Source organism: Phymastichus coffea, unplaced genomic scaffold (assembly GCF_024137745.1).
Source record: "Phymastichus coffea isolate CEN01 unplaced genomic scaffold, Cenicafe_Pcof_1.1 PCOF00058, whole genome shotgun sequence".
Taxonomy (NCBI): Eukaryota; Metazoa; Arthropoda; class Insecta; order Hymenoptera; family Eulophidae; genus Phymastichus; species Phymastichus coffea.
The window spans coordinates 1,426,027-1,452,543 of NW_026706869.1; the positions used below are offsets into that span (position 1 = coordinate 1,426,027).

Sequence of the window (26,517 nt, forward strand, 5' to 3'; positions counted from 1 at the left end):
TTTCAGTATATTTTTATATTAATTTTTCGGATTTAAATTGAAATTCCAATTTGATATTCTTATCGAAATTATTTAATGAATAGGATCTTTTCCTTTCGCAAAATCAAAATATTCCGCCTACAGCGCTTCAATTAATTTAATTTACCAAATGCGCACGCGTATCATTCAAAAATTGACCACTCGCGTCGCTTCACCACACACTCACGTGTATATGTATAATACCATATACCATATGGTAAAAGTCCGTTGCGGCTTTTCGTGCATGTACACAAAAGGTGAGTTCGTGTGAGTGGCGCGGTAGTCTGTCAAATCAAACGCCGTTGTCTGTGCGTGTTGCTTACCTGAATCGCGCGCGCGACGAACGAGGGGTGCGGGTTTCGAAAAGTGTATGCGAGTTTCCTGGGGCAAGGTCTTCATCGAAGACCTTTGAAGCCCAAAGATAAATGTCAAGAATGCCGGCTACCTCGTCTGGCTATTTCGGCGAGAAAGTTGAGAGTATCGAGGTTAGGACGCGATGTGTTTTTATTACACTTCTTTTGTTCACGAGAGTGCATAATATTAATACAGATTTGTTATTGTTGTAGGATTACGCAGTACTGCATCAGTTAGGTAAAGGTGGCTTTGCCAGCGTCTACCTGGCAAAATGTAAAAAAACCGGCAGGGAGGTCGCTATAAAAATGGTAAGCGTCTCATAGACACTTGTTGAGGGCTGGTTTGTTTGGATATCCATGACTGGAAATGTATGATTTTTGTTTTAAATATTAGTCGCATTTTTTAGTTATCTAATGAAGTTAAGAATTTGAAAAATATTTTTTGGTCACGATTTTAATTAAAAACTAATCTATTTATAAATTACTAAAGTCAAATTCAATGCAGTTACTTTAACTATTTGTATGGTTCACTCCAAAATAGTGGCACATTATACATAGAATAACTCAAAATCTTGATTAAATTAACTCTTATAATACTTCTGTATAATTGTAATACACATTAGTGTTATAGTCTCTATGGAATCAATTAGTCATATTACTGAAAATGAATACTACATATTTATAAATATTTTCAAGATTGACAAAAAGTTAATGCAAGCAGCTGGGATGGTCGGTAGAGTGAGACAAGAAGTGGCCATCCATTCTCGTCTTAAGCATCCTTCTATTTTGGAACTATATACATTCTTTGAGGATTCAAATTATGTGTATTTAGTTTTGGAGTTGTGTCATAAAGGAGAGTTGCAGAGACATTTGAAGGAGCGAGCCAGACCTTTTTCAGAGCAAGATGGTACATAAATTTTTATACTTTTTAATGCATATTATTGTAGCATATTTTATTAATAACCATGATGTTTTATTTTTAGCTGGACATATAATTAAACAAGTGGTTCAAGGATTATTATATCTACACTCTCACCAAATTCTACACAGAGACATGTCCTTGTCAAATTTATTATTAACCAATGATATGCAAGTTGTGAGTTATATTATAATTTTTATAATATATTGACCATAATATATATATCCAATATATATTCAATAACATATTCAATATAATATATTCAATTCTATTGACCTAATTTTAAATTAATTTCTTATATCAATTTACATTTACAGAAAATAGCAGATTTTGGATTAGCAACTCAATTATCACGCCCTGATGAAAAACATTTAACAATGTGTGGAACGCCAAATTTTATATCTCCAGAAGTAAGTTAATTTTATATCAATTATTATCTCAACTTCTCAATTTTAAAAATACATTTTTATGTACACTTTAAAACAATGAATCAATATATTTAGTCTTCATTTTTTTTACAATGAGTTTCATTGTAAAAGTATTAACTTACACTCTTAATCTCATAACAGGTTGCCACAAGATCATCTCATGGCCTAGAAGCTGATGTCTGGGGTTTAGGCTGTATGCTGTATACTCTTCTAGTGGGAAAACCACCTTTCGACACAGACGGTGTGAAAAGTACATTAACGCGAGTAGTAATGGCCGACTACGTGATGCCAGCACATCTGTCTGACAATGCCAAAGATCTCATTGATAGGTTGCTGAAAAAGAATCCGAAAGATAGGATCAAGCTACGCGATATTATCAAGCATCCTTTTATCACGTCGTTGGATAAGCATCGTCAGAACGTATAACGATTGAAAATAATATTTTATAACTACATCTACTGATCAGATTCTTTAATATTTTGTTTTATCCTAGGATATTGGTTACACGAGATTATCTGGCGATAATGACTCTGGCCTGGGTCGCACCCTCTCTTCGTGTGGTCGGCCAAGGTTGCGATCGAGGTCTGAGGAAAGAGTCTCTAGCAGTCCACTCATTTACAATGGTTATGGTACTGCTGTTAGCGCTAGGAGTGAGCCTCTTTATACAACACCGACTAGTATTCACGACTATCATAATTTTAAGTGAGTGTTATTTGATGCTTTTAATTTTATAATGAAAGACTGTGCTAAACGAAACAATGAAATTGATAATATTCATAGGTATCCAAGTTACCATGGAGTAAAAGAAGATTCAATCCTGTCAGGAATACCCTTGCCTCCGCCATCGCGTGGTAGCCAGATATTCAACTCGCAGTGCGAGAAAACGTCATCGAGGGGTAGCAAGCATGAGCTTAGGGACGAGGAAGAGGAACAAACTGAAGCAGCTGCTGTTGCGGCAGAAGCTGCTGCTATTGTTCGTGCGAGAAGTGAACATCGGCAGGATCCGACGCATGATAATTCAACCGAGGTTAACGACGAGCTTTCAAGTCGTATTTGTGATAATTAAATGAGACTACTGGTGTAAATTTATAATTTGTAGGCCATTAGTGTGAAAATGTCAGTGCTACCACTGTCGACCTTAAGACTGCAGCCAACTCGGCACCGAACGAAAAGTGCTATACTCACCATTCTTAACAACGGCGAGGTTTGCGTTGAATTCATCAAAAAGAGAAATAATATGGTAAGTTTCTTTTTTAGTTTATCACAGTAATCACTTTGCTTTTATACGATTTTTTTGTCGTAATTTTAATGCTGTTTGATATTGATTTTATTCAGGAAAAGATAAGCGAAGTTTGCAGAATATCGGGCGATGGTCTTCGCATAATTCTCTACAAACCAACAGAAGTTCAAGAACCAGGTGATAAACCTTTGCCACTTCCATCTCGTGGTGCCGACAGTATTTTCTCTTATGAGAGTTTGCCGGCGAAGAACCATCGTAAATATATGTATGCTGCGCGATTTATCAGTCTTGTACGTGCGAAAACACCCAAGATAACGATATACACGACCAAAGCTAAGTGCCTGTTTATGGAAAATGGTCCACATCCGGACTGCGAGATACACTTTTATGATGGGATTAAAGTAAGATTTCTTTTGTTGCTGGAAATTCAAGCTAGTGAAAATAAAATATATGTAACTATAAATTTTTCATCTAGATAACGCAAGTAAGTGAAGTGATAAAAATATTCGAGAAGTCCGGTCAATCATACGTCGAAGGTGAGATTCCATCGGACCTTCAAGAATACATCGATCACTATACGGATTCTTACAAGCGCTGTCAGTTATTGGAATCATCGTTGGTGTCTCTTGAAACGGCTACTGGTCATATATACTTTCCAGTGATCGTTGGACGGAAACCTAGCTCACCTTTAACTGATTCTACACAGCCGTTACAAGGCAAAGAGAATCTTTCGCGAGGACCGCCAAGTCCACCAGTGGTAGGTTTTTAATTAATTTTGTTATTTTTAGGTAAATAATGTCTTTTCAATTGAAATCGATTTACTTCTGATAATTTTATAGATGCCTTCTTTCGACGCAACATGCTCAATGACTTCGACAATAAACCCCGGTTTCTCGCAGCTAAGAAGAGCCAATTCATTAAGGGTTTCGCAATCGAAGGCAGTAAAAATTAGTATTCCCAATATTGGTACGGCTGTGCAAACGCCTTCCGGTGATATTAGAGTCGATTATAAAGATGGTTCGGTACTTACTGTAAGTTCTTTTTTTTTTTTAATTAACCACAGCTTCGATTTATGCATAATCTAATACATCTTCGTACATATTATTTACAGGTAACTCCACAGAACTATGGCGGTGGAATAATGTACGAAAGTCCAACGGGGAAAGTGCTGCGATTCAATCAGAATCAGCCGCAGAGTTCGGAAATGCCAGCGATAGTGAGAGAAAAGCTTCGCTACTTGCCCAACATAGTTAAACTCCTCGTTCAGCCGTCGCACAAGATAATACGGTAGTAGAAACAAAAGCTGCAATACGTGTTTGATGTCGCTGCACTCACTCACAGTAATTTTTTGTCTTTTTTAGTCAACTTTAAAAGACGTATAATATTTTTTATATATGGACGTATATCTTAATGAGATATTGATATGAATTATATGTTATATAGATAATTTTACTTTATTTTTGCTAGTAACATACATATTAGCACAATAAATAGCTACTCAACGAATGTTCTCTCTGGTATTATAATTCTAATTGTAGAAATTCTTGGAAAATATTTTACTAATGATCTCATTTTGTTGAATATTTTTATATGGCTAAATTATAACTAACATTCTACTTTTTTCGTTTCACTTTCATGTGTTTTACGCCTTAATAATTACTATATCGGCAATCTACGAAATTTGGTTTTCATGACGTATATAAAATTTTTTGGTGAATTAACTTATTTGATTTCTATGTGTTATGAGTTATTGTGAATTGAGTATTTAAGTAATTTTAATAGTTTCTCTTCTGTGAAGATTTACTGAGATTTTATAAGTTTTCAAGTAAGCAGTTTGTAATCTTTTCTTTTTTTAACGAACAAAATTTAATTTATACAAACTGATAACTTATCAGAATTTCGTTCACGTACAAGAAGATTATGTTAAAAAATACTAAAATGAATACCTAACTTGCTGAGTCATAAAAAGCTCAATTGTACTTTATTGTAATGATTCTATTGACCTTAGTTGAACCGCTGAGGAACTGTATGAATCAGATATGTACATATTTGCAAGCTAAGTTTTTTTACTCTAATCTATGCGTATGACTGAGGATCTATATATTTCTGCATGATAACAGAAAAATTATATAAACAAAAATATCTAATTTACAAAAGTTAATAAATTAGCAAATTTTAAAACAATCGTTGTTATTTTAAACTACCATAAAAGTGTCCAAACAGCAAACGTACATGCACGCACGCGTTCGTCCGATTTTTCCGCGTCATAACGAGGCGTAAACACAAAAGGCATAAAAGCGCCCACTTGCCCCATTCAATTCCATCTTCGCGCGAGTAGGAGAAAAGAGAGAAGGCAATTTGCGCGCCAAGCCTTGTTTTTTACGCCGCGGACGAGAGCAGCGACGATTCGGGACACGCGCTTTTTGCTACTAGTTAGAGTATGCTTCTCCTCTCGTTTCCTTCTTGTAAAAGTATGTCGTCGTCGTCGTCACTTTCTGAGAAATCGGCTTTTCTTCGGCTTGCGGATTCTGTATGCCCGGACAATTTCATTTTACATTTTAATCGTGAAATCGTCAGATGTTATCATTTGCCGATGTGTATAATTACGTTAATCTTACGTCACAGTCATATAAACGATGTCTGAACAGCCACTTATATTTGATATTCGCTCAAGCTCAAGTTACATAAATAGCGATAAGGCGAACACGTCAATCCTCCGTGTGCATCAAACGCACTTGACGCTAATCCACTCATACCGATCCAACGACGACTGTTTTCTCTTCTCTTTCTCTCGTGAATGGAAGAAAAAAAGACCCTCTCGTTTGGCTTTCGACTTTTCATGAAGGTCGGAAATGAGAAAATAGAAGCGTTCGTTCGTGCGATAACTATAAAGCGCCGATGATCAAACGGAAGGATTACTTTCACCTGCTGCTGTTAGTAGAAAATAATTTTCACCGGTGGCCAGCCGCAGGGTCAAGGCACGTCGTTTCGGCCAATCAATTGCTGTTGCCTCTCAAGTGAATTAACGCCAATCCTCATAAGCTTATGAATACTCTTGGAACCAGTGTTTCTATTCATTAAGAGAACATCCGTGAGCTTTTCACAATAACATTATAAAAAACCACGACACTCAATCCATCACGCGTACTTTTCACGCATTGCACAACAACGCGTCTCACTTTTTTTTTCCTCTTTCTCGAACAAAAGCTGGAAACGATATTACGCGCTTCTTGTATGTACATGCACTTCCTTTTGGCGCTTGGTAACGCTATACGTATACACATCAATTATTCTCCTTTCTGTGCACATGTCGCTCGTTATGCAACCCACGACAAAATCGGCGAACACGATGAGAAAGCGAGAGATTGGTTCTGTGGAAGATCGTGCGTTTTGAACGAAATCGAGGATATGTACGCGTTAATAATGGCATTATCGTATTTTGCGAATTCATGTTTTTTTTTTTTCGTGGCGCAACGCGAACAAGTGTACGAAGCTATAGGCGCGTTAATGAGTTCAATTTATGATTTGTGCCGGCCAACGCGCGAGGAAATTGCAAACACACGTGAAAATTATCCAAGAGTGCAAATATTATTTTCTCCGCGATGTACATGTGAATTTTACGATCGACAGTGACTGCATAACTGAGAAACAGAATTTATCGCAAAAAGACACAATTTTAAAAATTCAACTCGCATCGCGAATATCGGACAGCCACTGATTAGTTAAATAATTGCTGGAAAAATTATCGCGTACATGTACACCACAAAAGCGTTTTTCAATGTCAGCACAGGTCTATGTATTTGCATGCTGTTACGTGCGTTAATTTCCTAAAAAAACAAAAGTGTAATCTTTCGGAAATAAAGATAAGAACTTTTATAGCTGTATGACAATTGTAGTTGAAGTGCAAAGCGAAATGCAAGTCATATAATAAACTCGCGGTATTTCAGTGGTACACCACCGACAAATTGTGGTAAATTAAAGCACCGTTTCAACGTTTTAATAACTCATTTGTCAAGTCTTGCTTATTTTCACTGTGCATTTGTTAAACAATAGAAATAAATTAGACGATCAATCCAAGAAGCTTTAACAAATATAAATTACAAATAATAAGTAATTTTCATTCCCAATCGATCTACACATACGGTTGCCAAACAAAATTGTTCTATTTTCTAAAAAAAGGCAACACGTAGCATCACCCACGTGTCGTGCATGCAGAGCTCTTAAAAATCCGCTTGCAAAACAATAACGGTACAAACGCGAGTAGGTATATCGCACAACAATAGGAAAAAAAGTACATCGCCGTATGGACAATAATTAGCGTTGCAATGCTCAGACATTAAAAATTCAGGTCACATCTCGCTATGGCCGATGAAGAAAAACATGCAATCCTATCTATAATAGAATAACACATATATACAGCTAATAAATGACATTCACCTCTCTCTTCCCCACGCGTACACCCACACACATACGTGTCTCATTCACTCTCTCACACTCACAGGTGCACTACCGGGGCTCTGAATGCATAATCGCTTGGCGCGGCCATCTTGGCAGTAGTCGTACTCGTAACGTCGCTCGGGTCGCCCACACACCTGTCTTGCGCGCCCGCTGCCGTGAGTTTACACAGGCCAATTGATCCGACGAGCAGTGTGTGTGCCCGAGTAAACAAAAAGAGGAAGCGATCAGTCACGACGCTAAGCTGCTGCTAGGCGCAGATCCTCGTTCGTGATCGCTCAAATTCAAGTGCTCTGCTTGCCGAGAAATTAGAGAGGCAAAGAAGAAAGAGATGGGTGAGTCCATGTATGGCGTATTTTATAGCGGCACTCTCTCCTCCCCTTTTTTTAGTTTGTGGGTATTTTCATCCCGGATCTTACTTGCAAGCTCTTGTGTAAAATTGTGATTATGATTTTTTAAAGAATTAACGAGGAATTGGTTATTGCGTTCGTTATGGAAGAGTCTGATTTCGTTGAAGCGTGTCTGTATGTTGTAAGATTGTCTCCAAGACAACACTTGTAGGGCTTAGTCGCTGTTCTCTCGGCGCAATGGAAAACAAATGAAGCACGCTCACGTTTTGTGCATGTATATAGTCGCTAAATGTTACTGTACATACTTGTCCACTGGTGTGATTAGTGATCAACGATTTGTTTATTAAACAAATTCAAACATTCTATTTAACATTGTAGTAACAAGAAATTTAACTGTTAGACAGTTGTAATGTGAATAATTTTTTTCTCAGAAATATTTTTATCTTGTTGATAGAATTATTTATAGACTACCGTTTACCATAGTTGGAAGATGCAACTCCAACATGTATACATTTGATTTCTCATAGTTCATTGCCTTATTGCTTTATCTGATTTTCAAATAAACATTTATATTTAAATTATCACCTTAAAATTTCTCAACTTACTTAATGGCCATAAAAACGTAATATTGTCTACATCACATCCCTTATCTACTTTGATAATTTAAGATTAATTATTTATTGAGTGTATATTTTATGTAGTTCATGAACCCATTATATAGATTAATTTTAAGTAACTTTTCATAAAGCCACCCCTTGTTCAAACAATTTGACATGATCATCATTGTCTTGAAAAGTAGGTCAACAATTACTTTACCATTTCATCGATGTGATTAATTAGCATAAATTATCTAATTGCTCAATTTGAGTATTACATAAATAGGATAGAAATATCAAATTTTTATGTAACATTTCAATTCATCTAGTTATCAGTACATGCATTGTATTTTGATCTCTTGAATTCTCTTGCTCAAAACACTTTGATCAAGTGCAGATGCACTTGATATAACTAAAATTCTACTTTGAAAATAGCATTAGCTTACACAATACAGCCTTGTTCAGTATACAGAAACACATGTATGTATTTCAATTGGTATTATATCAAGCAAGAGTATCAATTTACAATGAGGTATCAACTAATCAAGTCACTTGATCAGTTTTACACAAGATAATTATTGTTCCACTCAACAAGTAGCTCATCCACTTAGATTTTGTCACACTGACATATTTAATGAGAAACTAGGAAACCTATAATATCTATTCAGGAAGTAGTTTGTTATGGGTGGAGTAAGTGTCTCGATGAATAGCAAAATTGAACTCTTGATGGCTGACAATGAAGTTTAAATCACTTGTTTCACAAGTACCTTTTCAATACACTGTTCAAAGTCAAATCATTCCAAGAAAAAAAGTGGTGTAAAACCACCTTTAACATCCAATAAGTTAATTTTCACCTGTGATTTCTATCGAGTAATATGATAGACAATTGTTCAAATTAATAATCTGCAATTAGAATAAATTAATTTTGAAATAAAGAACAGCAAAAGTCAACAGGAGTACAGAACACCTGAGGAGCTGGCACAGCAGATGACCCCAAGCAGACAGATAACGACTAATCTTATCAGAGTTTCCTGGAAAGTGTACGAGAGCGCGTATGTATGTGTAAGTGCAAGCGTGTGGATTAGTCAGCAAAGACTTATTGACAACCGCCGACTCAGTCGCTCTCTCGCTCTTCTACAATCAGTTGATTTCCAAAGTGGAAGTAGAGTAGTGTTCTCGTCGCGATCAACATGGGACGTCGAGATCGTTCCAGCGAAATGCCTCTCAGGAGGAACTATGCAAGTGCTATCAGTGTTGATAGATTTTCGGAGCACAGCTTGCATGGTGGTTATTACGACGATAGTGAGTGTTTTCGTTCGCTAGTGCAACGTGTGCAGATTTTCATCAGTGGTTTTATTCCTGTCGCTAATGTATCATTTCGAAATATGATTATTTTTAAAAGAAATGATAACTCATTCTTGGAGGTTATGTCTCTGCTGATACTATACATCAACAGATGAATCTAAATTCCTTTCTGCTTCATCAGGGTATGACTATACCTGATGATCAAATAAAAGTGAACGCCCAACGTTACAGCATGAAATTCCAATTTACATAAATACTTCTCGTCGTAAAAGTTTATCGATCATTCATTCATTCCTTTTTCTCGTCGCGCATGAAAGTGTTTATATTATATAAATTCAAAAAATGTAGTTTATCCAGAGAAATCGAAAATTACATCCGTTACATCGTCGTCGTCACGTGGAGCTTGACCGTTTTTTGTTTTACCTTGCCAACTCGCGCAGAGGAAGTGAAACTCACCGCGATTGGAAAACACCGAAATAATCCGCCGTCTACATTGACCTTAATTAATTTTTCAATCGCGTGTTTTTTTTTACGTTGAAAGCCCGTTGAAGTTACGAAATTAATATATTCGTTGTGGACGTTACATATGTTGCTTCATATTGACAGTCTGAAAATTATTTTCTTATAAGAATTGAATTATCTATCATCGATCGTCAAAACAAAAAAAAAACAAAACAGTCGTGAGTAAGATTATAATTCATTCATGGCGCGTAATAATTTATTGATGAGCAAGTTTCACAAAGAGAAGCACGCGAAATGATTATTAACTATACATACGCACTCGATCGAGAGATTGATGAGTTGCCTTTGATCTTTGGTTTTAGTATTTAGTCTTCCAAAGGAAAATATTCAGCTTGGCACTTGTCAATTGAACTATCTTATTTTTATTCTGAAATAAACTAGTAAACCATACATAAGCGCATCCTGAAAAGTCAATATAATGTTGTTTCCCATTGAAACAGGGAACATGTGCAACGACTGCATGTCGCGTATCCCATACGCGACGCTCATAGCGACGATAATGTGTTGCTTGGGCGTTGGGATATTTTGCGGTACGATGTATCGTGGTGCGACCCTCGGTACACTGATGCTCGACAAGGTCTTCCATCTTCGAATGAATTGGCTTGAAGCTGTGCAGATGACCTTTGCAATTATTGGCGCGTCGATGGCGGCACTTGGATTTATGATACTCTGCGTCGGCTGTCTCGCCACTGGAGCTACACGCACTAAAGTTTATCGGGCTTGGCGTACCAGAGTTGGCGGTCGGATTTCATGCGCGGTTGTAAGTTACATTTATGCCTTATCTGCTCGAGTGGTCAGACCTGTGTTTTATTATAATGATTTGTTTTTGCAGTTTATGACCATCACCTACATACTCCAAATCTTCTGGCTGTTTATCTTTGCTTTCCTCGTGAGCATCACGCTGATCTTCACTGTCTTCTGGGGACTGTGCACCAACCCACGCGTTCAGAGCTTTGATCAATGCATTGATTTGACGCAATTCAGTGAGCTGCCTTTCTTTTGATTTGCGACACAACCAATTGTAAATTTTAAATATGAAAATGTTTTTTTTCCAGGTTTTATGTTCCCGAACGGTACACCCGTGAAAGACATGAATATCTGTGGCTCGCAAGAGGTTAAAGAATTCTGCAAAGATTACGTGGAGAAAGCCGAGGTGATGTTCATATTGGCAACCATCGCGACGTTCTTGGTGATACTGAGTTTGGTGCATTACTTGATGTGTCTGTCAGCTAATTATGCGCACATTCGCGATCATGAGAAATTCCAAGAGTTGCAAGATTTACAATATCTACACGATCCGAATGATCCGGATTCACCTCAAACTGGCATGGGTTCGTTATCGCATCGCAGCAAAGACAGATTTTAGGATACAGCCCGCGAGATCTTCGCTATGAACCCCATGTAAAGAGCCGAAAACAAGCGCGTTACAAGCGTTCACCACAAGAAATCCCACCTGTGTCGACGCTTTTCGTTGCTAACCTGGGCTATCTCTGAGTTTGGCTTTTTCGGTTATGTTAATGTTTTCTTTATTTGCCGTTGGAAATTAAACAAATAGTATCCATGAAAGTTCTGGTTGATAGATTAGAGGAGCGAAAAGAAAGCAAAGAAATTTAATGATGTTATTTAGTAGGCAGAAAAAAGAAACCTTAAGTACAAAAAATAACGTAACGGAGAGATTAATGAAGGATTGGATCTTACAGTGACCGAAATGCTGATTTCAGTTGTAAGTTTAATTAAAGCATATATGCTCAGACATGCCCAAGTCTGTGCGCGCGGGGAAAGAGTTAACTGACCACTTGGTGATCGATCGCGCATCATACATATATAGATATATATTATTTCGAGGAGGCGCGCGACGATCGCTAATTGTCACAGTGCTTGTTAACCGACCGGAGAGGATCTTGCGGGAACACTCTATACCGTCCATTTATCCGCGACTCTTTTAGATGTCTACCAACTTTATTAATGTGTTTTCAGATGCCAATTTACAGTAGAAAAGTTTCAATGCAACAAAACAAAAGAAAAATTATATCAAATATTTATAACTCTTTTATGTCGATTGATTGTAAGCAGCTGCTTTTTCTTTTCTTCTTTTTCTCGTGGAGTCAGAAAGTATATTGATAAATTGTCACACTCATTAAATCAAAGAGCTCATGTATCTCCCGACATTTAAAAATGAAAGTCTATTGCTACTAAACGAATACTATAAAAAAATAAATACTATTCGATCCATCAATGTTGATTAACATTGCTTTTTTGAGAAAATTTATTCAAAATGTTTGTATAATTTTTACTCCAGGAAAAAAAACATGACAAATCAAAAAACAACTAACAATGTTTCTCGATACATATTTGTAGCATATGACTTCGTTGGTATCATTTTTATTTCTTATTACCTCTAAGAGGTTATTGTACTTTGAAATTTTGAAAAGTCGTAACAAAGTAAACTCAAAGAAACGATAAGACTTATCATTACAGCATCAATCAAACTATTTATTAATCAAATAAAAGTCGTTTTGATACAAAGTTTAGGAAATAAAATACATCAGCATCAGCATCAGCATCAGCATTAACAATCAAATAATGAAAAATAGATTTTTCAAAATTTCCAAGATACCAATGTCTATTGTAAATGCATCTATATTAAAATTGCTCAATGCTCATTATACCGCCTAAGAAGTATAAAAAAACAAAAATACGTTAATTTAGATTTTAAGAAGAATATTGCACAGAATCAAGATATTTTAAAACAAAAAACATTGCGTTCTTGACGTTAAATTGATTCTTTTCTTTGCAATATTACTAATTATTATGCACGATTATAATATAAAAATTGAGAGAAAATATGCACAAAGAGAAACAGAAAAAATGCGTTGACAATGCAAAAAAATCGTGATTTCTGTGTTCAGTATTAAGTGTAAGATTTTAAAGTCCAGTGACGCCGATGGATCTTGCATCGAAACATTCCAAACGCGCTTGACTTATTTTTCTACGAGTTTGAGATTTGTACGATTTTCACATAGGTTATAATTTATAATAAATTAAAAAAACTCGTTATTCCGTGATGATAAAACAATATTCGCCTGTAAGCGTACGTTATACTATTTTGCAAACATCTTTTCTTCGATATAAGTTTTTTAAAGAAAAACAAAACACTTTTGCACATCTTGTATTTCTCAAAGAGAATATTGACTGAATTTATGCGAACAGATGGCTTGTTCGAATTATCAAAGAGTTTTCCAAGCATAATCTTGTTTCAATTTTGTAAAAATAAAAAACTTTAAGCTTTTTCATACAAACTTTTGTTTCTTTTTTCTTTAATTTGAACAACTAGACATATTTGTTTGTGAGAAAACATTTCTTTTAATTCTGTATTGAATTAATTTTATATTTTTTGACTTTCGACAATTTAAAAGTATTCTTTTCGCACAAAGAAAAAATCTAAGAACGTGCCAAATTAAAAAAGAAATGTCAACGCCCTAAAAAGTAGATAAAACAAAAAAAAATACGGTCTAAAATTTGTGACAAGCTAAGCAAGTAAAAACAAAGTATTATATATATCAAAATGATTAAAAATGATTGTACGTTTATCGCGACATATCGACTTGAAGTTTATAAAATATAAAATTATTAATATATAAATATATTATATATTACCTACAAATTCTCTCTATTTCTTTGTTAGAGAGGCCTAAGGTCACGAATATAAATATATATCGGTTATAAACGACCGTTTATCAAAGTAAATTTGTTACTTGGGTTGCAAGTATTATAGAGCAAATGTAAATTAGCGTTGATGGAAAAATAATAAAAAAAAACTTATCTCAAACTTTTGTTTTCCTTTTTAACTACCAGAATTATATCTTGACTTAGTTCATCAACATACAATGAAAATTAGCGATATTCAAAATTCACAGCTTTCTTTATTTCACTTATCACTTTGGTAAACAAATAAACTTTTTTAGTATTTACATTTGAGTCACAAATATTGGTCTGTACATATTATACATCTTCAGTCATCGTCATCATCAAATTGAAGATCTAATTCAAGATCAAGAATATTGACTTCTTGGAGGGTATTGATTAGAGTATAACGAGAAAATATCATATACAACTTTCTGAACCACACATACTGAGATTTGTGTTCTTTCATAGCATTCTAAAAATTAAATACATCTTTCATTTATCACAATCATTATTGCATTATCAATAATAACAAATACTTACACTGATATAATGCCTTTGTTTATATGTAATAATATACCAATACGGAGCTGAAAGTACACTTATAGGCAAATCTAATAGTTGTGTGTACTTTCGGAAAATATTTACAGTTTCAAGAGTATACAATTTACAATCTAAAATAAAATTTTATCATATAATGAAATAATTCAAGAAATTGTTTTTAGAAAAATAAACGATGCCATTCTTACAATGAGGTACTTTTTTCTCTATACACAGAGAAGCGATTGCATAGTAAAGAGAAATGTGGTTCCTGTGTTTACTTACACCATGTTTATCAAAAGTAACTACAGCATCTATTTTATAACTTTGAATATAATGCAGAATACTTTCTGCTACCACATCTTCTGGCCATTGCACTTTTGGATCATCCGGTAATTCTGTATACCTAAAAATTAATGACAATGCTAATTTCTTATTGCAATAACAAAGTTCAAGTATATACTAACATCATGATAGTAATATTAGCTTCTGGAATACCAAGTCGTTTTGCACATGCCCAAAGCTCTTCTTTTCTCCGTTTATTGCCACCTACAATAATATAAACTCAATATACTCTTATCAAATGAAACTTATTCATTCACATCAAAACCATTGTATTCACCCATGGAAAAACACAGTAAATAAACTTGACTAGCATCATACTGAGTTAACCAATATATTATTGGTCCAAAAAACATGACCTCATCATCTGGATGAGCTATCACCAATAGTAGCCTGGATGGGGGACCAGGCAATTGCCATACTTTGTGATCTACTTGTTTCAACAGAGTATAAAGAAAGATGCATACACATAAATATGCAGTTATGGTAATTAAAAGTTGCCATGATATTTCTGTAAGATATTGCCACCACCAGGAGACAACATCATTCACTAGGTCATTCACATACTTATGTATGAAATCTAAATTAGCTACAACCAACATGATTTATACTAAAATCTGCAACCTTCAATTGAAAATTATTTTATAGTGTGGTATTATTATATAGTGTCAATCTTGTACTCTAAAGATAGGTTCAAACGGATATATATATATATATATATATATACTTAATTAAAATAATAAATCAATAGTCAGATTTTGTGAGAATTTTGATTGTACATATTCACCTTGTGTTTTGGCAGCTAGTTTATCACTTAATTCAGAGTGAAGGTTGAACAAGTAGATGTCACGTATTTTCAAATGCATTCCTTGTATGAATCATTTTTCTATTTTTTGAATTTATATTGTCTATAATGTTTTGTTAAATCTGACAATGCTGAAGTGCTCCATAATTTTCTACCTTTCTAGTATAAGATATAATTCTATTTCTAATTCAATCGAAGGTTAGTTTTCCGTACCAAACGAACAAGATTCAATAACACTAAAATTGTATTTATTACATACATATAAGAGTTATAAAATTACAATTCTCATTCTCTCGTATAATATAAATATAAGCTAGTAAAGATTTCAATACTTACAAGATTTTATGTAGAGAATCGTATCTAAAGTCAAGTACGAAATTTGTAGTTTTTAAATCAAAACAAATGAAAACTTCAAAAGTAACCCGTGTGTACTACTTTGTCTAGCTATGTCTTGATTTAATATTAGTAATCAATTATACCTCTAATGTGTATAGCACTCTAAGAAAACAATACCGTCTGCACCCATTTCGTTTTGTAAGACAGTGAGACAAAACATTTACTAGGTTAGGTTCAGCCATGCTCAAGGAGAGTTAGCACTCAGCGCTGAGAACGCTGCAAGCCGAAAAGCAATTATTATTGACAAAATATTCGTAGATAAATTTAGTAAATTAAACAAACATAAAGCTAATGCTGTAAAGTAGTGAATAGTGAGATAATTTGTATCTTATCGCTATAATAACTAAACAGAACTGTGAAAAACAAAGTGTGGGTGGACGACTATGGTTTCAATTTGATCTCCCAGAATCGTTTGACAATTTATTGTTACACGTGTTTTGCACGGAATGTCTGCGGATATTCGCACATTGACAAAACCAGAATTATTATCTGAAACTGACTTAATAGAAATTTTAAGAAGTGTAAGTGCCAAAGATTTAGCACATTATTTAGCAGTCTTATGTATATTCAGTCAATTTTTCAATGTTCTGTTGTTTACAGAGATGCATTGAACTACCAAATATAAAGATGCTGAAAAGGTCAGATTTGGTAGAAATGTATAGGAGGATTGCACTTCCACTACCTCAAAGACGATATAATGAGTCAAAGTATTTAGGAAAAAAATTGAACGACCTTAGATTAACAAGGAAAATTGCTGTTGCTATTGAAGAAGAGCAAGCATTATATGCGTGAGTATTTCATTTTATACAATATAAATTAGAAATTTTTTATGAATATTATATAACATATTCTACTAAATTTGCTCAAAATGCTTCAAAATAAATTTGGTATTCTTCTTATTTATAGATCTTTCATCTGTAGTCAAAATAACACAAGTATAAAAACAAACAGTGACAGGTGTAGATCATCTGATGAAGATTCTAACCCACTGCCAAAAAAAGCACGTTTATCAAACTCCAACACAGGAACGAATGGTTCACCTGAAAATGGTTTGAAAAGAAAAATAAATGAAAAGGAGGTAAATAATTTTGTTTATGTAGGTTTAATTAAATATTTTGATTGTTTCAGTTGATACATCAATTAAAATGAGTTATTGTTTTTTCAGGTTCTAGCACAACCACAAGTTAAAAAGCGCCAAAAAATTACATGGCCTTAATTGATTTTTCATACATTATCAATTTTTTTTTAGAAAAATAATATTATATTATATAGACTAAGTTCCAATCACAAGTATGGAAGTTAAGATTTTTTTTCTTTATTAATTTTTTATGTAGTACAAAACCTTTAACATTCAAATATGAGTATGGACCTAGTAAATATTAATTTTGTAACAAAGATCTTGGAAGTATAAATGTACAGATGTAGAAGCTAGTTGGCTTTTTTTGGATTTTCAGTATACTCATAAAATCTTTGAAAAGGCGCTTCCAATAATTGAAACATTTGTGAAGTAGTTTTTACTTATGATTTAATAGAATATTTAAGTTCTACGAACTTTCAATTTTGTATAAATTTCTGTAAACGTAGAATAAGAATAAAATCATTTTTAAGTATTTAATTTAATGTACTATAATTGTTCATAAATAATGGTCACGTTTAAATATTTTTTTAGTATTGATTTTCCGAAAAAAAATTTACCATTTCTTAAAATTTTAATAATAATTCAACAAGTTTCATGCCAATAAAGTAGAACAAAAATTATTCGCGTAATAAATTTAAATATGAAATATACCACTACAACTTTTTAAAAATTTATATTTTCTAATCGAACTTGCATTTCTTAACGTTTTCGAACGATATGCCTTTTTATAAAACTTACAAGCTGTAATGTAAATTATCAATGAATCAAGCAATGAAAAGAAGGATGGTTTTATTTTTGCATTGTAAGTAATCTTTTCTCAGATGCTCATTATAAATAAAATTATGGTAATATTAGAAGTACAATTTTTTTGCTAATACAGTATAAAAGTTTAATATATGAAATAAACCTTTTGAAAAACAATAATTTTGAATTTTTCGCAATGCTATATTGATCGATCTATTTCGTAAAAAGTCTACATTTGTTATTTATCTACTAGTATAAATAATTTATAGAACAAACGCAGTTTTTATTTGATAAATTTGAAATTATCTTCATAAAACATGTAATAAAGATAATAAGCAGAATGCTGTTTTGAAATGCAAAACACAAAAAAGCATTGAATGGTATGTGACTGAAGATTGGAAATATGATCACTAAATATTACAAAAAAACTAAGAGAATTCATACTGCATGAAAAATAGAACAAGACAATAACTGCATTTTGAAGAAAGAGGAAAGAATGAAATGAGTAAAGATGAAGAGTATATAGTATGTTGAAACAAAAATTTTTTTTATTCCTATAATAAAGATGATAATTTTCATATAAAATAAGCGTATGCACAATGTGATACATGACACGAATATTGAATGCCAAACAACTTTACGTTTTTTACTGGCCAAACTATTGTAGAAATATTTTTTACAAAATTAAAAACAACAACGCTTTTTTTGACGTAGTATTTTTAGTAGTTTCAAATAATGAGTTTTATAAAAATTGAAATAAAACAAAAATTAAATTTGAGAATGTTAGAATTATAAATAAAGGCTAATATTAAAAAAGAAATGTAAAACTGAAATAATGTGGAATGTGTAATAACGAAAATTAGAGCATGAAAAATAAAGGCACTGGTTATTATATCCCGTGAACCTATTAAAAAAGTGTTCAGCATTTCGAGTCATACTTAAGCCATTGCCGACCTAAAAATCTAAAAAAACATATTCGCTTTGCCGTAAACTTTCCACTCGGCATTTTCCGCTGACGTATATGCATAATCATGTTTATGTGTATATATAATATATATATATGTATATATATATGAGATCAATGTTTTTCATTTTAATATTTACAAAAAGTTTTCATTTATGTACATACAATCATATATCAAAAATTCAAATATATTATGGTCATCATTCTACGCAACGATAAAAATTTGTTTTTTCTTTAAAAACGTAACTCCATTCGGATAAGTAATCAGTCGACAGCTACATTAATTCTGCCGAGTAGTAAGTTTCGACAAAAGGAAAAGAGCTGCACGGAATAGACTTAAATACAGTTTTTTCTCGAGCGAGAGATTTTTTTTTTGTTTACGTGAAAATTTCGATCGTCGCTCGATAGATTACAAAAATAACAGCTTATGAAACGAAAAACTTTCACAACTACGCGAGCAAGTCTCGGGTGAGCAAATTTCAACGTAAACAAAAAAAATATATCTTTTTGTAAACAAGTGTTTGTTTGTTGTTTTGTCGGAAATACACTGAATTTGTTTTGTATAGATTGATTCTTTGCAAGTACACCTGCGAGGTTAACATCTTTGTATTTTATTAATAATATTAATTAACGAAACACACGCGCGAACAACTTGTCGTACATTACATATGCGACGAATTCAATGTCCGCATAACAATCACATACGATCTATTTATTTGTAATATTCTTCAATGTTTGCTGCGCGCTCCATATCGATGTCGAATCATACAAAAATAAGTCGATCTTATGAGGAAAAATCAATCGTAGTACGAAATCAAATTGTGTATATCGGTGAATTTGGCATGACTGTGAACACATACACCGCCCACACACTTTTTTTGAAAAAGAAGAGGAAAAGCGCACATCACTCGACGATTAATCCATCAGTGCGGAATCTTTCGCGCGATATATCTTTTTATTGACTGCCAAGGATAAAATACACTTGTCCCACTCAGACCGGCGTCTCGTGGTCAGTCTCTTCAATCCTCCCTAGGCGCCAGGCGTTTGGATCTCCCGCAGCTATGAAAAATATTTGTTCGTTTATGATTGAGCATATCATATTCTGCTTTTGTTCACCGCAGGTGAGGAGATGAAACGCGGCTAATGTGCCTTATACACTTTTCAATTCCCCTCTCCAGACGAAATCGAATGGTTTTAAATTAATGGATGACGTGAAACTTACTTGCGAGAATAATGTTTTTATCGATGATCGTAAGTTTTTTTTTCAATTAATCTTATCTGTTCAGTTAATTATCAAACATTTAATCTATGAAATCGTGTGCAAAGATCTATACAAGTTATTTACAAGTAATTCGTCAAATTGATTTGTCTTCGAAACTACGATTCATGCAGTGTATTATTACCAATATTATGGAATGTGCAGAGTGAAGCATGATCAAGGTCTATTATGTACGTCTCAAATAATATACATTTGTATAGATTTTATATACTTTCTCAGCTATCTGTATAAATTTTTGTAAGTGTGTGTCAATGTATGTCTGTTGTATTGTTTTCAGAACTTTCGGATGTAAAAACAAGAACATTTCTTTTAATAGGAAATGATTATGCCAATGAATGTCAATGATCGAAATTTATTGATTCTTGTCAACTTACCACAGTAATAATATTTAATCCTAGGTAAACCTAAATATAAAGAGAAATTTAGATCAGTAACATCGAAACTTGATTTCAACAAAAAAACAAAATATAAGTCAATAATCGTGACTGATTCAATTTATTGTTTCTCATTAGTACAGAAAATAATAAAATAAGTATAAAAAAATATTATCTAATATTTATGATTATTATCAGTCGTGTTGTTGAAGCATGTTATATGTGTTTTGTATTTTTTTAACGTATTAATTAAATTAATCGAAACATCAAATTACAATTAACATTGATACTTATATATTTATTAAATATGAAGCTGCTCAAAATCTACTTCTTTTATGACGTTATACCATAAAAGTATTTACACTGGTATATTTAAAAAAATTGAATTCTGTTACAATTAACTGGTATCATGACGGTAAGATTCTTAATGTAAAATTATACACAAAGACATTGAATATCACAACGTTACTCTTTGACATCAATACATTATCGCAAATGGAATGATTAATAAATAATATCTTGATGCAGTACTTAAACGCATATATCTATATATAAAATTATTGCTTTTCTTTTCTACTATTTATATATGTATCTCGAAACATACATAAGTAACGAGTACTTGACGAGTAAACATACATGACAGTTACATTTAAATATAAACATTTTCACCATTCACAGACTAGAATAAATAAATATACGTTGAGATTATCAAAATTAGTTAACATATTCGTTGTTCGTATCAAAATTTTTAGTATACAAATTCAATGTGAGAAGTTATCTACTTATGAGATAAATTGGAATGTTTCTTTTTGGTAAAGGATATAAAATTAATTTTATGTTTTCATTTAAAATTTATACTAGTAAGCTCAGACATGTCATCTTAAACTATGATCAGAGATTGATAAATAAACTACTTAATTCATCAGTTTATAAAATTCTTTTTACCTTAAAATTGATATCGTTTTATTTGATATATTCATAATCTATGAGATTTCTATAAGGCTCCTTCATTTTCGGTCAAATATCTCCATAAAACATATGATTTCAACAGATAACTTCCCATATCAACTACCATTAAAACTTATAATCAAGGACTTACCTGGGATACACTGTTGCGCCCGATAATATCGTATAATTATTTGGCAATAAAATACGAAAGAAATTCATTTCTTTTTTTATTTTAATATTTAAGGTGATGAACGAGGGCTATGGAGCAGATTACGACTAGTAGGTTGCGACTGATGAAGCCGATGCAGGGCGTTGCCAAGGACATCGGGGCTCGAGTACAGTAGTGGCACCCGCTCCTCTGTGTGCGCGTGAGGCATGGGAAGAAGACGTAGCACGAGCAAACAAGGAACGAAAAACAAACAAACGATAAGGTGCCAAAATTATAAATAATACCCAAAAAATGAAGAAAACTTAAAGATATATACGTAAATCATATGTATATTGAGAATCACGCCATGCGGTTTTATTTAAAATAAATCCGATTCATTTGAATGTGCAACTAAATACTTTTACGTGTGTCAAACTTTTCTTCGCTAGTTGCGTCAATATACTCATAAAAGCTACGTATTAAAAGTAAATAACGATTTTAGAAATATACTGGTTTCGCTTATTCGTTCGGAATTTAATTATTACATGAAATTTTTTTGTCACTATGCACACAACATGATTCCCCATAATAATGTATCCGACTAATCAACGGGAATAACAAGTCACATGTACCATGAAACGGAGAATCACCTGTAGAAGCACTTGCCTCAAACATGCAAACAGGGCATGCGATTGAAATAAAAAACTACAAACAGAAATAATTTACCTTGAAGCTGTCGGCTTATGAGGGCGGTGATGCCCTGACTATCACCAGTTTTCTTCACCACGAACATTTTGGCATCGAGCTCGTGATCAGGATTATGTGTCATGTTACCAAGACCTATTACCTGGCCATTTTGCTGCTGATGGGTACTTGCAGCCATTGTCTCGCTCACCTGAATTGTAATCAACATAAAGTTAAATATTCTTATAAAATTTTTTTAAAGGTAAAAATTTATAAATGTTACCTGCATCAATTTTTTCACAACGTCTCTACCAAGAATGTGATCGAAGACCGCTTGAAGAAACTGATCGGTTATTATGCTCAGTTTCAATTTGTCACGATGCCATAGTAATACCCTCGATTCTTCCATGGCGGTAATTGAAACCTACATGGCGGTAAGATGTATCTAGTGCTTTTCATACATTAAAAATTGACTGAAAATATTTACCTGAAAGAATTCATCGGTAGAAACACCAAACCATTCCGGTGAGTCTAAAAATTGATGAGGAAAGACTATATGCAGTGCTTTGCCATTTTGCGATACAACAAGTCTAGAATGAAGAAAAAAAAGTTACATCTAACAGTGCACATAATAATTACAGAAACAGAAAAAGAACGCTTACTTTCCCGAAAGTACCAAGGACAGTGAATCGACCTTTGTAACTCTCTCCTGAGCATAAACCTCTTGATACTTTAACTGTTTGATCAATTTCATGCAGCTCAAGACTTTTTTGAACTGATGGCGAGATACCCGTAAAGGTTGAAAGACTGCAACATATACCTACAAAGAAAAGAAAAAGGAATTACGAAACTATTTTCAAAAAGCTTCAGAATAAAGTCACAATGTTGTACCTCCTCGATCTCCTTGGAGAACCTAACGGGCCTGAGCTTATACAGCAGAGTGCAAACGTGAACGAAATTGATGATAACGAATAGTAGATTCCAAAGGGCAGCGTCTAGCCAGCAGACGATTGTCCAGGCCCAGAGCACAAAAAAGGCACAGCCCACAAGTAGAGTGCATCTGAGGTAGAGCACACCATGGAGGCCACTCGGTGCCAGATGCGACAACAGGAAGAAGGCGTTCGCCAATTGGAAGTAAATGTGGTTCACGTAGATACCTTGGTAAGGCTGGCAAGTGAGAGCTCCGTTCAGAAAGCTGGTGGGAGGCACTATTGGCGAATTATCATGTGCCGTAATCGGCGTTCTGCTCGTCGTTGTCACACCACCGTTTGCTATCGTCAATCTTGAATCTGAGTTAAAAAACAAACAATATCATTAACTATTTTGTTGTTGTTTTCACTGCACAATTATTAATTACTTACCGGCTTTGTTTGTTGTGACACTCAAATTGAGCCACTGACCGCTCGACTCCGACGGCGGCGGCAGCGTGATTTCCGATGGGATGCCAGTCGCCAGCGGCTTGACATTGCGACACCAACAGAACAATAGTAACAACAATAGCAGCCTCCTTTGGCGGCCTCCTAGTTCATCAGCCCATCCGATCCACATCCCCGCATCACCAGCCCTGTTACTCTCCACTGCTGATTTGCGAATCGTCTCGAAATTCCTTAAACTATTTTTATTGATATGACAGTCTGTAAAATTAGACAAATTATCATTTTTATTTACTATGGTTTAATGGAATTTATCAATGAAATTTTAGAAAATACCTTAAACAAGAACTTGAGTGGCATTTTTTTCTGGGTCGAGGTGTTTTATGCTGGCTAAGGCACCCTATGAGTCATTCCACATCTTTCCAAATTTAGAAATAGACTGCACACATGTTAACACTTTTTTCTGGAAAGTTATAAGACGCATGAATAAGCAGAATGTTATGTCTGGTTATAAAATCAATACAGTGAGTGTATATTTAGAAAGTTCAAATGGAAAAAACATCTTAATTGACTCAAAATGGATAATCACTGTTTAAAAAACAAATTCTGAAGTATATTCTGAATGAGTATTCTCATTCTTTCATTATGTTCGTATTAACTATGACATCATGCAGGAAGAAGTCTAGTAATTTTATTAAGTGGTGCAGAAAAATTCTTAGACGAGTCACTACTAATCATGCTATCCATACTCGTTATTGTGAATCATAAGAAAATTTAATTGATTGACAGCAAAAAATAAATATCTAATGACTGTTTAACATATGTTTACTTGTTCTCTACTGCAACATTCCCTCGATAAATCTCATGCAAATAATGACTTTGATTACAAGTAAATCAACATTGCTTCTTGGCAACTGCATACAAAAATCAACGTAATCACAATTTCTTAGAGCCACAAGTTTCTTCAACTAGTCTCATCTGACTTAATTTTTCAGATATCAACTCTTCCATAAGCCAATAGAATCAATTCAAGACTGGCTCCTTCACAGTTACCCAGTTATATTTAATCTGAAAGGAAAAAGTCATGTGAATAAGTTCCTGTCATGGACAATACACACACACAACCGCGCGTGCGTGCATACACACATATACAAACACATGTAGGAGGAACTTTCAAACGCCTACGATAACTAATTTACATCATGACAGAAAGCAAACCATAATTGGCGAAATAATCACAGCTTCATTATCAGTCTCAGCTAGTGATATTAGCACAAAAACATTTGTTTAAACAAGTATTCGAGTATTCTCAATGGAAAATCAATAACGTTAAAAATCGTATAACTCTCAACTATTTGTTATTTAGTAGTCGCTCTATAGTTATATATAAGGTACTTAACAAACAAGTCGCGCTGAGTACCTATACAGAAACCTATTACAGCCCGCTATATATTACCGTGAACATATTCCAATAACCAATATTCAGGTCACAAATACTGTATGTGTTAATTCCATTGAAACCACGTGAAAAAAATATCATTCTGCCTATTGGCGCACGTTTATCATCCATCCTTGCGAGGTTATAGTAGACAAAAGTAAGGGATACGGAAGCAACGTGAAAAAGAAAACACAGAGCGCAATGCAGAGCAGAAAAAACCACTGTGTAGATTAATCAACGAACCTTCTCGTCTGTCGTATTCATTGGAGCACCAACGACTATCTGCTAATGTTTACACCTCGTCGAAAGTTTGCAAAATCAATGAACGACAGCACGAGTGACAATAGAGAGAAATGCTGACTATTCCACGAGCTTTTACGTGTACAGCGAAAGGATATATAAAGGACACACACAATATAAACCTCGCCGACGATGACGACAACCACGCACCAACTGACGCGCGCGCGCCTGCGCTAATATCTTACATTATATGACCGCCGCCGACGTAAAGGATTTCGGACGGGAGGGAGAAGTATACATTTTTTTTTCTCTCACGCAGGGATTTTTAATATCCGCGCGTATGCACGCACTTATGAAGCTTTGAAGATGACTGTATTCGATTGCGATATGTATATATATAATAACGCGTAAAAAAAGCAATTAGAGCGGCAATATATATTGACATTTTTCATTGTAGACATTCTAATGATTCAAAAGAATTGAAACGTTCCAATTTTTCAATTACTAATAAAATTGATTATTTGACAATAAATTATTTTATATAATTAGCCCACAGCGACATTAAAATTTCAATTCTAAACGGTTACATTAATATAGCATTAATTGGGCCGTACCATTAGCTTGTAAAATAAGTAAAGAAATTTATTTGGTATTATTCTTGATTTGGACTTTGAGAGTATTACTGTTTTCGTAACTAATAAGCTCAAATACGATGAAGCTCTCGCAAGTTATGGCTGTTTTGTAGATGATATCGAACTTTTTTTTTTGACAATTATCCACGTAGCGTGTAATATCTACTTTTTAGTGTGTATCGATAATCACAAAAAAATATATATGCACGGCGATTAAAGTGAATGTTATGAATGCGTAGAAAATAACGCGAGATGCGCGTGCACGTCGCAGATACCCAGTCCACGCCGCGCGCATTAGTCCAATTACAGGCAGCTCCTCTGTGATAGACGCGCACGGACCGAGAGCTATAATATGGCAGACGCGCGAATTAAGCGAAGCGATTCTCTCATCTCTGTAATCCCATCGGAAGAACAGAGAAGAAATCGCGCAATTGTTCGAGAAATTGCGCGTGGGAATATGGGACAAACCGAATGACAGTTAGACCCTGGCCAAATAACATTTCGCACGGCGTTATCTAGCTGGATCACGATTGATTGTAGTCGGCGTTAAAGCAAAAATAATGATACAAGTAAATAAAGGCGTTTGATTTATTTTGCCAAAT

At 34.0% G+C, this 26,517-nt stretch overlaps 5 protein-coding genes and 1 long non-coding RNA gene across 8 annotated transcripts; 4 read left to right on the forward strand and 2 right to left on the reverse strand.

The window, feature by feature from the left end:
- The first annotated feature begins 291 nt into the window (after positions 1 to 291).
- LOC131666309 (serine/threonine-protein kinase PLK4) lies at positions 292 to 6,656 on the forward strand. Its single transcript, XM_058938857.1, has 13 exons — positions 292 to 503; positions 585 to 680; positions 1,068 to 1,278; positions 1,355 to 1,467; positions 1,608 to 1,700; positions 1,860 to 2,138; positions 2,212 to 2,420; positions 2,499 to 2,745; positions 2,818 to 2,958; positions 3,054 to 3,359; positions 3,434 to 3,715; positions 3,798 to 3,989; positions 4,070 to 6,656. Exons 1-13 carry the CDS (start codon positions 444 to 446, stop codon positions 4,247 to 4,249), a joined length of 2,409 nt encoding a protein of 802 aa, XP_058794840.1. The 5' UTR covers positions 292 to 443; the 3' UTR covers positions 4,250 to 6,656.
- Positions 6,657 to 7,512: 856 nt separating this feature from the next.
- LOC131666310 (neuronal membrane glycoprotein M6-a) lies at positions 7,513 to 14,003 on the forward strand. Of its 2 annotated transcripts, none has more exons than XM_058938860.1 (4): positions 7,513 to 7,748; positions 10,627 to 10,946; positions 11,019 to 11,169; positions 11,242 to 14,002. In XM_058938860.1, exons 1-4 carry the CDS (start codon positions 7,745 to 7,747, stop codon positions 11,550 to 11,552), a joined length of 786 nt encoding a protein of 261 aa, XP_058794843.1. In that variant the 5' UTR covers positions 7,513 to 7,744; the 3' UTR covers positions 11,553 to 14,002. The 2 variants fall into 2 exon arrangements, with proteins under 2 accessions (XP_058794843.1, XP_058794842.1); XM_058938859.1 differs by lacking the exon at positions 7,513 to 7,748 and adding an exon at positions 7,780 to 9,661 and having other exon boundaries at positions 11,242 to 14,003.
- A 99-nt stretch (positions 14,004 to 14,102) lies between these two features.
- Positions 14,103 to 16,392, reverse strand: LOC131666321 (N-acetylglucosaminyl-phosphatidylinositol de-N-acetylase). The gene is made up of 7 exons (XM_058938892.1): positions 15,894 to 16,392; positions 15,540 to 15,793; positions 15,033 to 15,376; positions 14,878 to 14,959; positions 14,620 to 14,816; positions 14,414 to 14,544; positions 14,103 to 14,345 (listed from the first exon to the last, which is right to left on the reverse strand). The coding sequence occupies exons 3-7, from the start codon at positions 15,352 to 15,354 to the stop codon at positions 14,199 to 14,201; spliced, it is 879 nt and encodes a 292-aa protein (XP_058794875.1). The 5' UTR covers positions 15,355 to 15,376; positions 15,540 to 15,793; positions 15,894 to 16,392; the 3' UTR covers positions 14,103 to 14,198.
- Positions 16,393 to 16,399: 7 nt separating this feature from the next.
- LOC131666444 (uncharacterized) lies at positions 16,400 to 17,141 on the forward strand. Its single transcript, XM_058939103.1, has 4 exons — positions 16,400 to 16,474; positions 16,554 to 16,741; positions 16,860 to 17,002; positions 17,119 to 17,141. The coding sequence occupies exons 1-4, from the start codon at positions 16,400 to 16,402 to the stop codon at positions 17,139 to 17,141; spliced, it is 429 nt and encodes a 142-aa protein (XP_058795086.1).
- Positions 17,142 to 18,677: 1,536 nt separating this feature from the next.
- On the reverse strand, positions 18,678 to 25,501 carry LOC131666320 (popeye domain-containing protein 3). 2 transcript variants are annotated; one of them, XM_058938890.1, is made up of 12 exons: positions 25,287 to 25,501; positions 24,435 to 24,673; positions 23,942 to 24,068; positions 23,594 to 23,866; positions 23,124 to 23,521; positions 22,895 to 23,052; positions 22,720 to 22,822; positions 22,516 to 22,656; positions 22,422 to 22,443; positions 22,275 to 22,388; positions 20,453 to 20,482; positions 18,678 to 19,858 (listed from the first exon to the last, which is right to left on the reverse strand). In XM_058938890.1, the coding sequence occupies exons 4-12, from the start codon at positions 23,778 to 23,780 to the stop codon at positions 19,791 to 19,793; spliced, it is 1,221 nt and encodes a 406-aa protein (XP_058794873.1). In that variant the 5' UTR covers positions 23,781 to 23,866; positions 23,942 to 24,068; positions 24,435 to 24,673; positions 25,287 to 25,501; the 3' UTR covers positions 18,678 to 19,790. The 2 variants fall into 2 exon arrangements, with proteins under 2 accessions (XP_058794873.1, XP_058794872.1); XM_058938889.1 differs by lacking the exons at positions 18,678 to 19,858; positions 20,453 to 20,482 and adding an exon at positions 20,635 to 21,758 and having other exon boundaries at positions 22,275 to 22,443; positions 25,287 to 25,500.
- On the forward strand, positions 19,935 to 22,266 carry LOC131666322 (uncharacterized). The gene is made up of 3 exons (XR_009302084.1): positions 19,935 to 20,050; positions 20,126 to 20,248; positions 21,645 to 22,266. It is a non-coding gene; the product is annotated as an uncharacterized LOC131666322 (long non-coding RNA).
- Positions 25,502 to 26,517: the final 1,016 nt, after the last annotated feature.

Excerpts from the sequence above, each read along its gene's own strand:
- LOC131666309 (XM_058938857.1), top strand. The coding sequence starts at position 444 with ATGTCAAGAATGCCGGCTACCTCGTCTGGCTATTTCGGCGAGAAAGTT. Across the intron at positions 1,279-1,354 it reads ACCTTTTTCAGAGCAAGATG|CTGGACATATAATTAAACAA; the intron begins GTACATAAATTT and ends TTTTATTTTTAG. Across the intron at positions 2,139-2,211 it reads TGGATAAGCATCGTCAGAAC|GATATTGGTTACACGAGATT; the intron begins GTATAACGATTG and ends GTTTTATCCTAG.
- LOC131666310 (XM_058938859.1), top strand. The coding sequence starts at position 9,550 with ATGGGACGTCGAGATCGTTCCAGCGAAATGCCTCTCAGGAGGAACTAT. Across the intron at positions 9,662-10,626 it reads TGGTGGTTATTACGACGATA|GGAACATGTGCAACGACTGC; the intron begins GTGAGTGTTTTC and ends CCATTGAAACAG. Across the intron at positions 11,170-11,241 it reads CATTGATTTGACGCAATTCA|GTTTTATGTTCCCGAACGGT; the intron begins GTGAGCTGCCTT and ends TTTTTTTTCCAG.
- LOC131666321 (XM_058938892.1), bottom strand. The coding sequence starts at position 15,354 with ATGTTGGTTGTAGCTAATTTAGATTTCATACATAAGTATGTGAATGAC. Across the intron at positions 14,960-15,032 it reads TTTACTGTGTTTTTCCATGG|GTGGCAATAAACGGAGAAAA; the intron begins GTGAATACAATG and ends ATATTATTGTAG. Across the intron at positions 14,817-14,877 it reads GCTAATATTACTATCATGAT|GTATACAGAATTACCGGATG; the intron begins GTTAGTATATAC and ends ATTAATTTTTAG.
- LOC131666444 (XM_058939103.1), top strand. The coding sequence starts at position 16,400 with ATGTCTGCGGATATTCGCACATTGACAAAACCAGAATTATTATCTGAA. Across the intron at positions 16,475-16,553 it reads TAATAGAAATTTTAAGAAGT|AGATGCATTGAACTACCAAA; the intron begins GTAAGTGCCAAA and ends TGTTGTTTACAG. Across the intron at positions 16,742-16,859 it reads GAAGAGCAAGCATTATATGC|ATCTTTCATCTGTAGTCAAA; the intron begins GTGAGTATTTCA and ends TCTTATTTATAG.
- LOC131666320 (XM_058938889.1), bottom strand. The coding sequence starts at position 23,780 with ATGTGGATCGGATGGGCTGATGAACTAGGAGGCCGCCAAAGGAGGCTG. Across the intron at positions 23,053-23,123 it reads TCTCCAAGGAGATCGAGGAG|GTATATGTTGCAGTCTTTCA; the intron begins GTACAACATTGT and ends TTTTCTTTGTAG. Across the intron at positions 22,444-22,515 it reads TTGTGAAAAAATTGATGCAG|GTGAGCGAGACAATGGCTGC; the intron begins GTAACATTTATA and ends ATTACAATTCAG.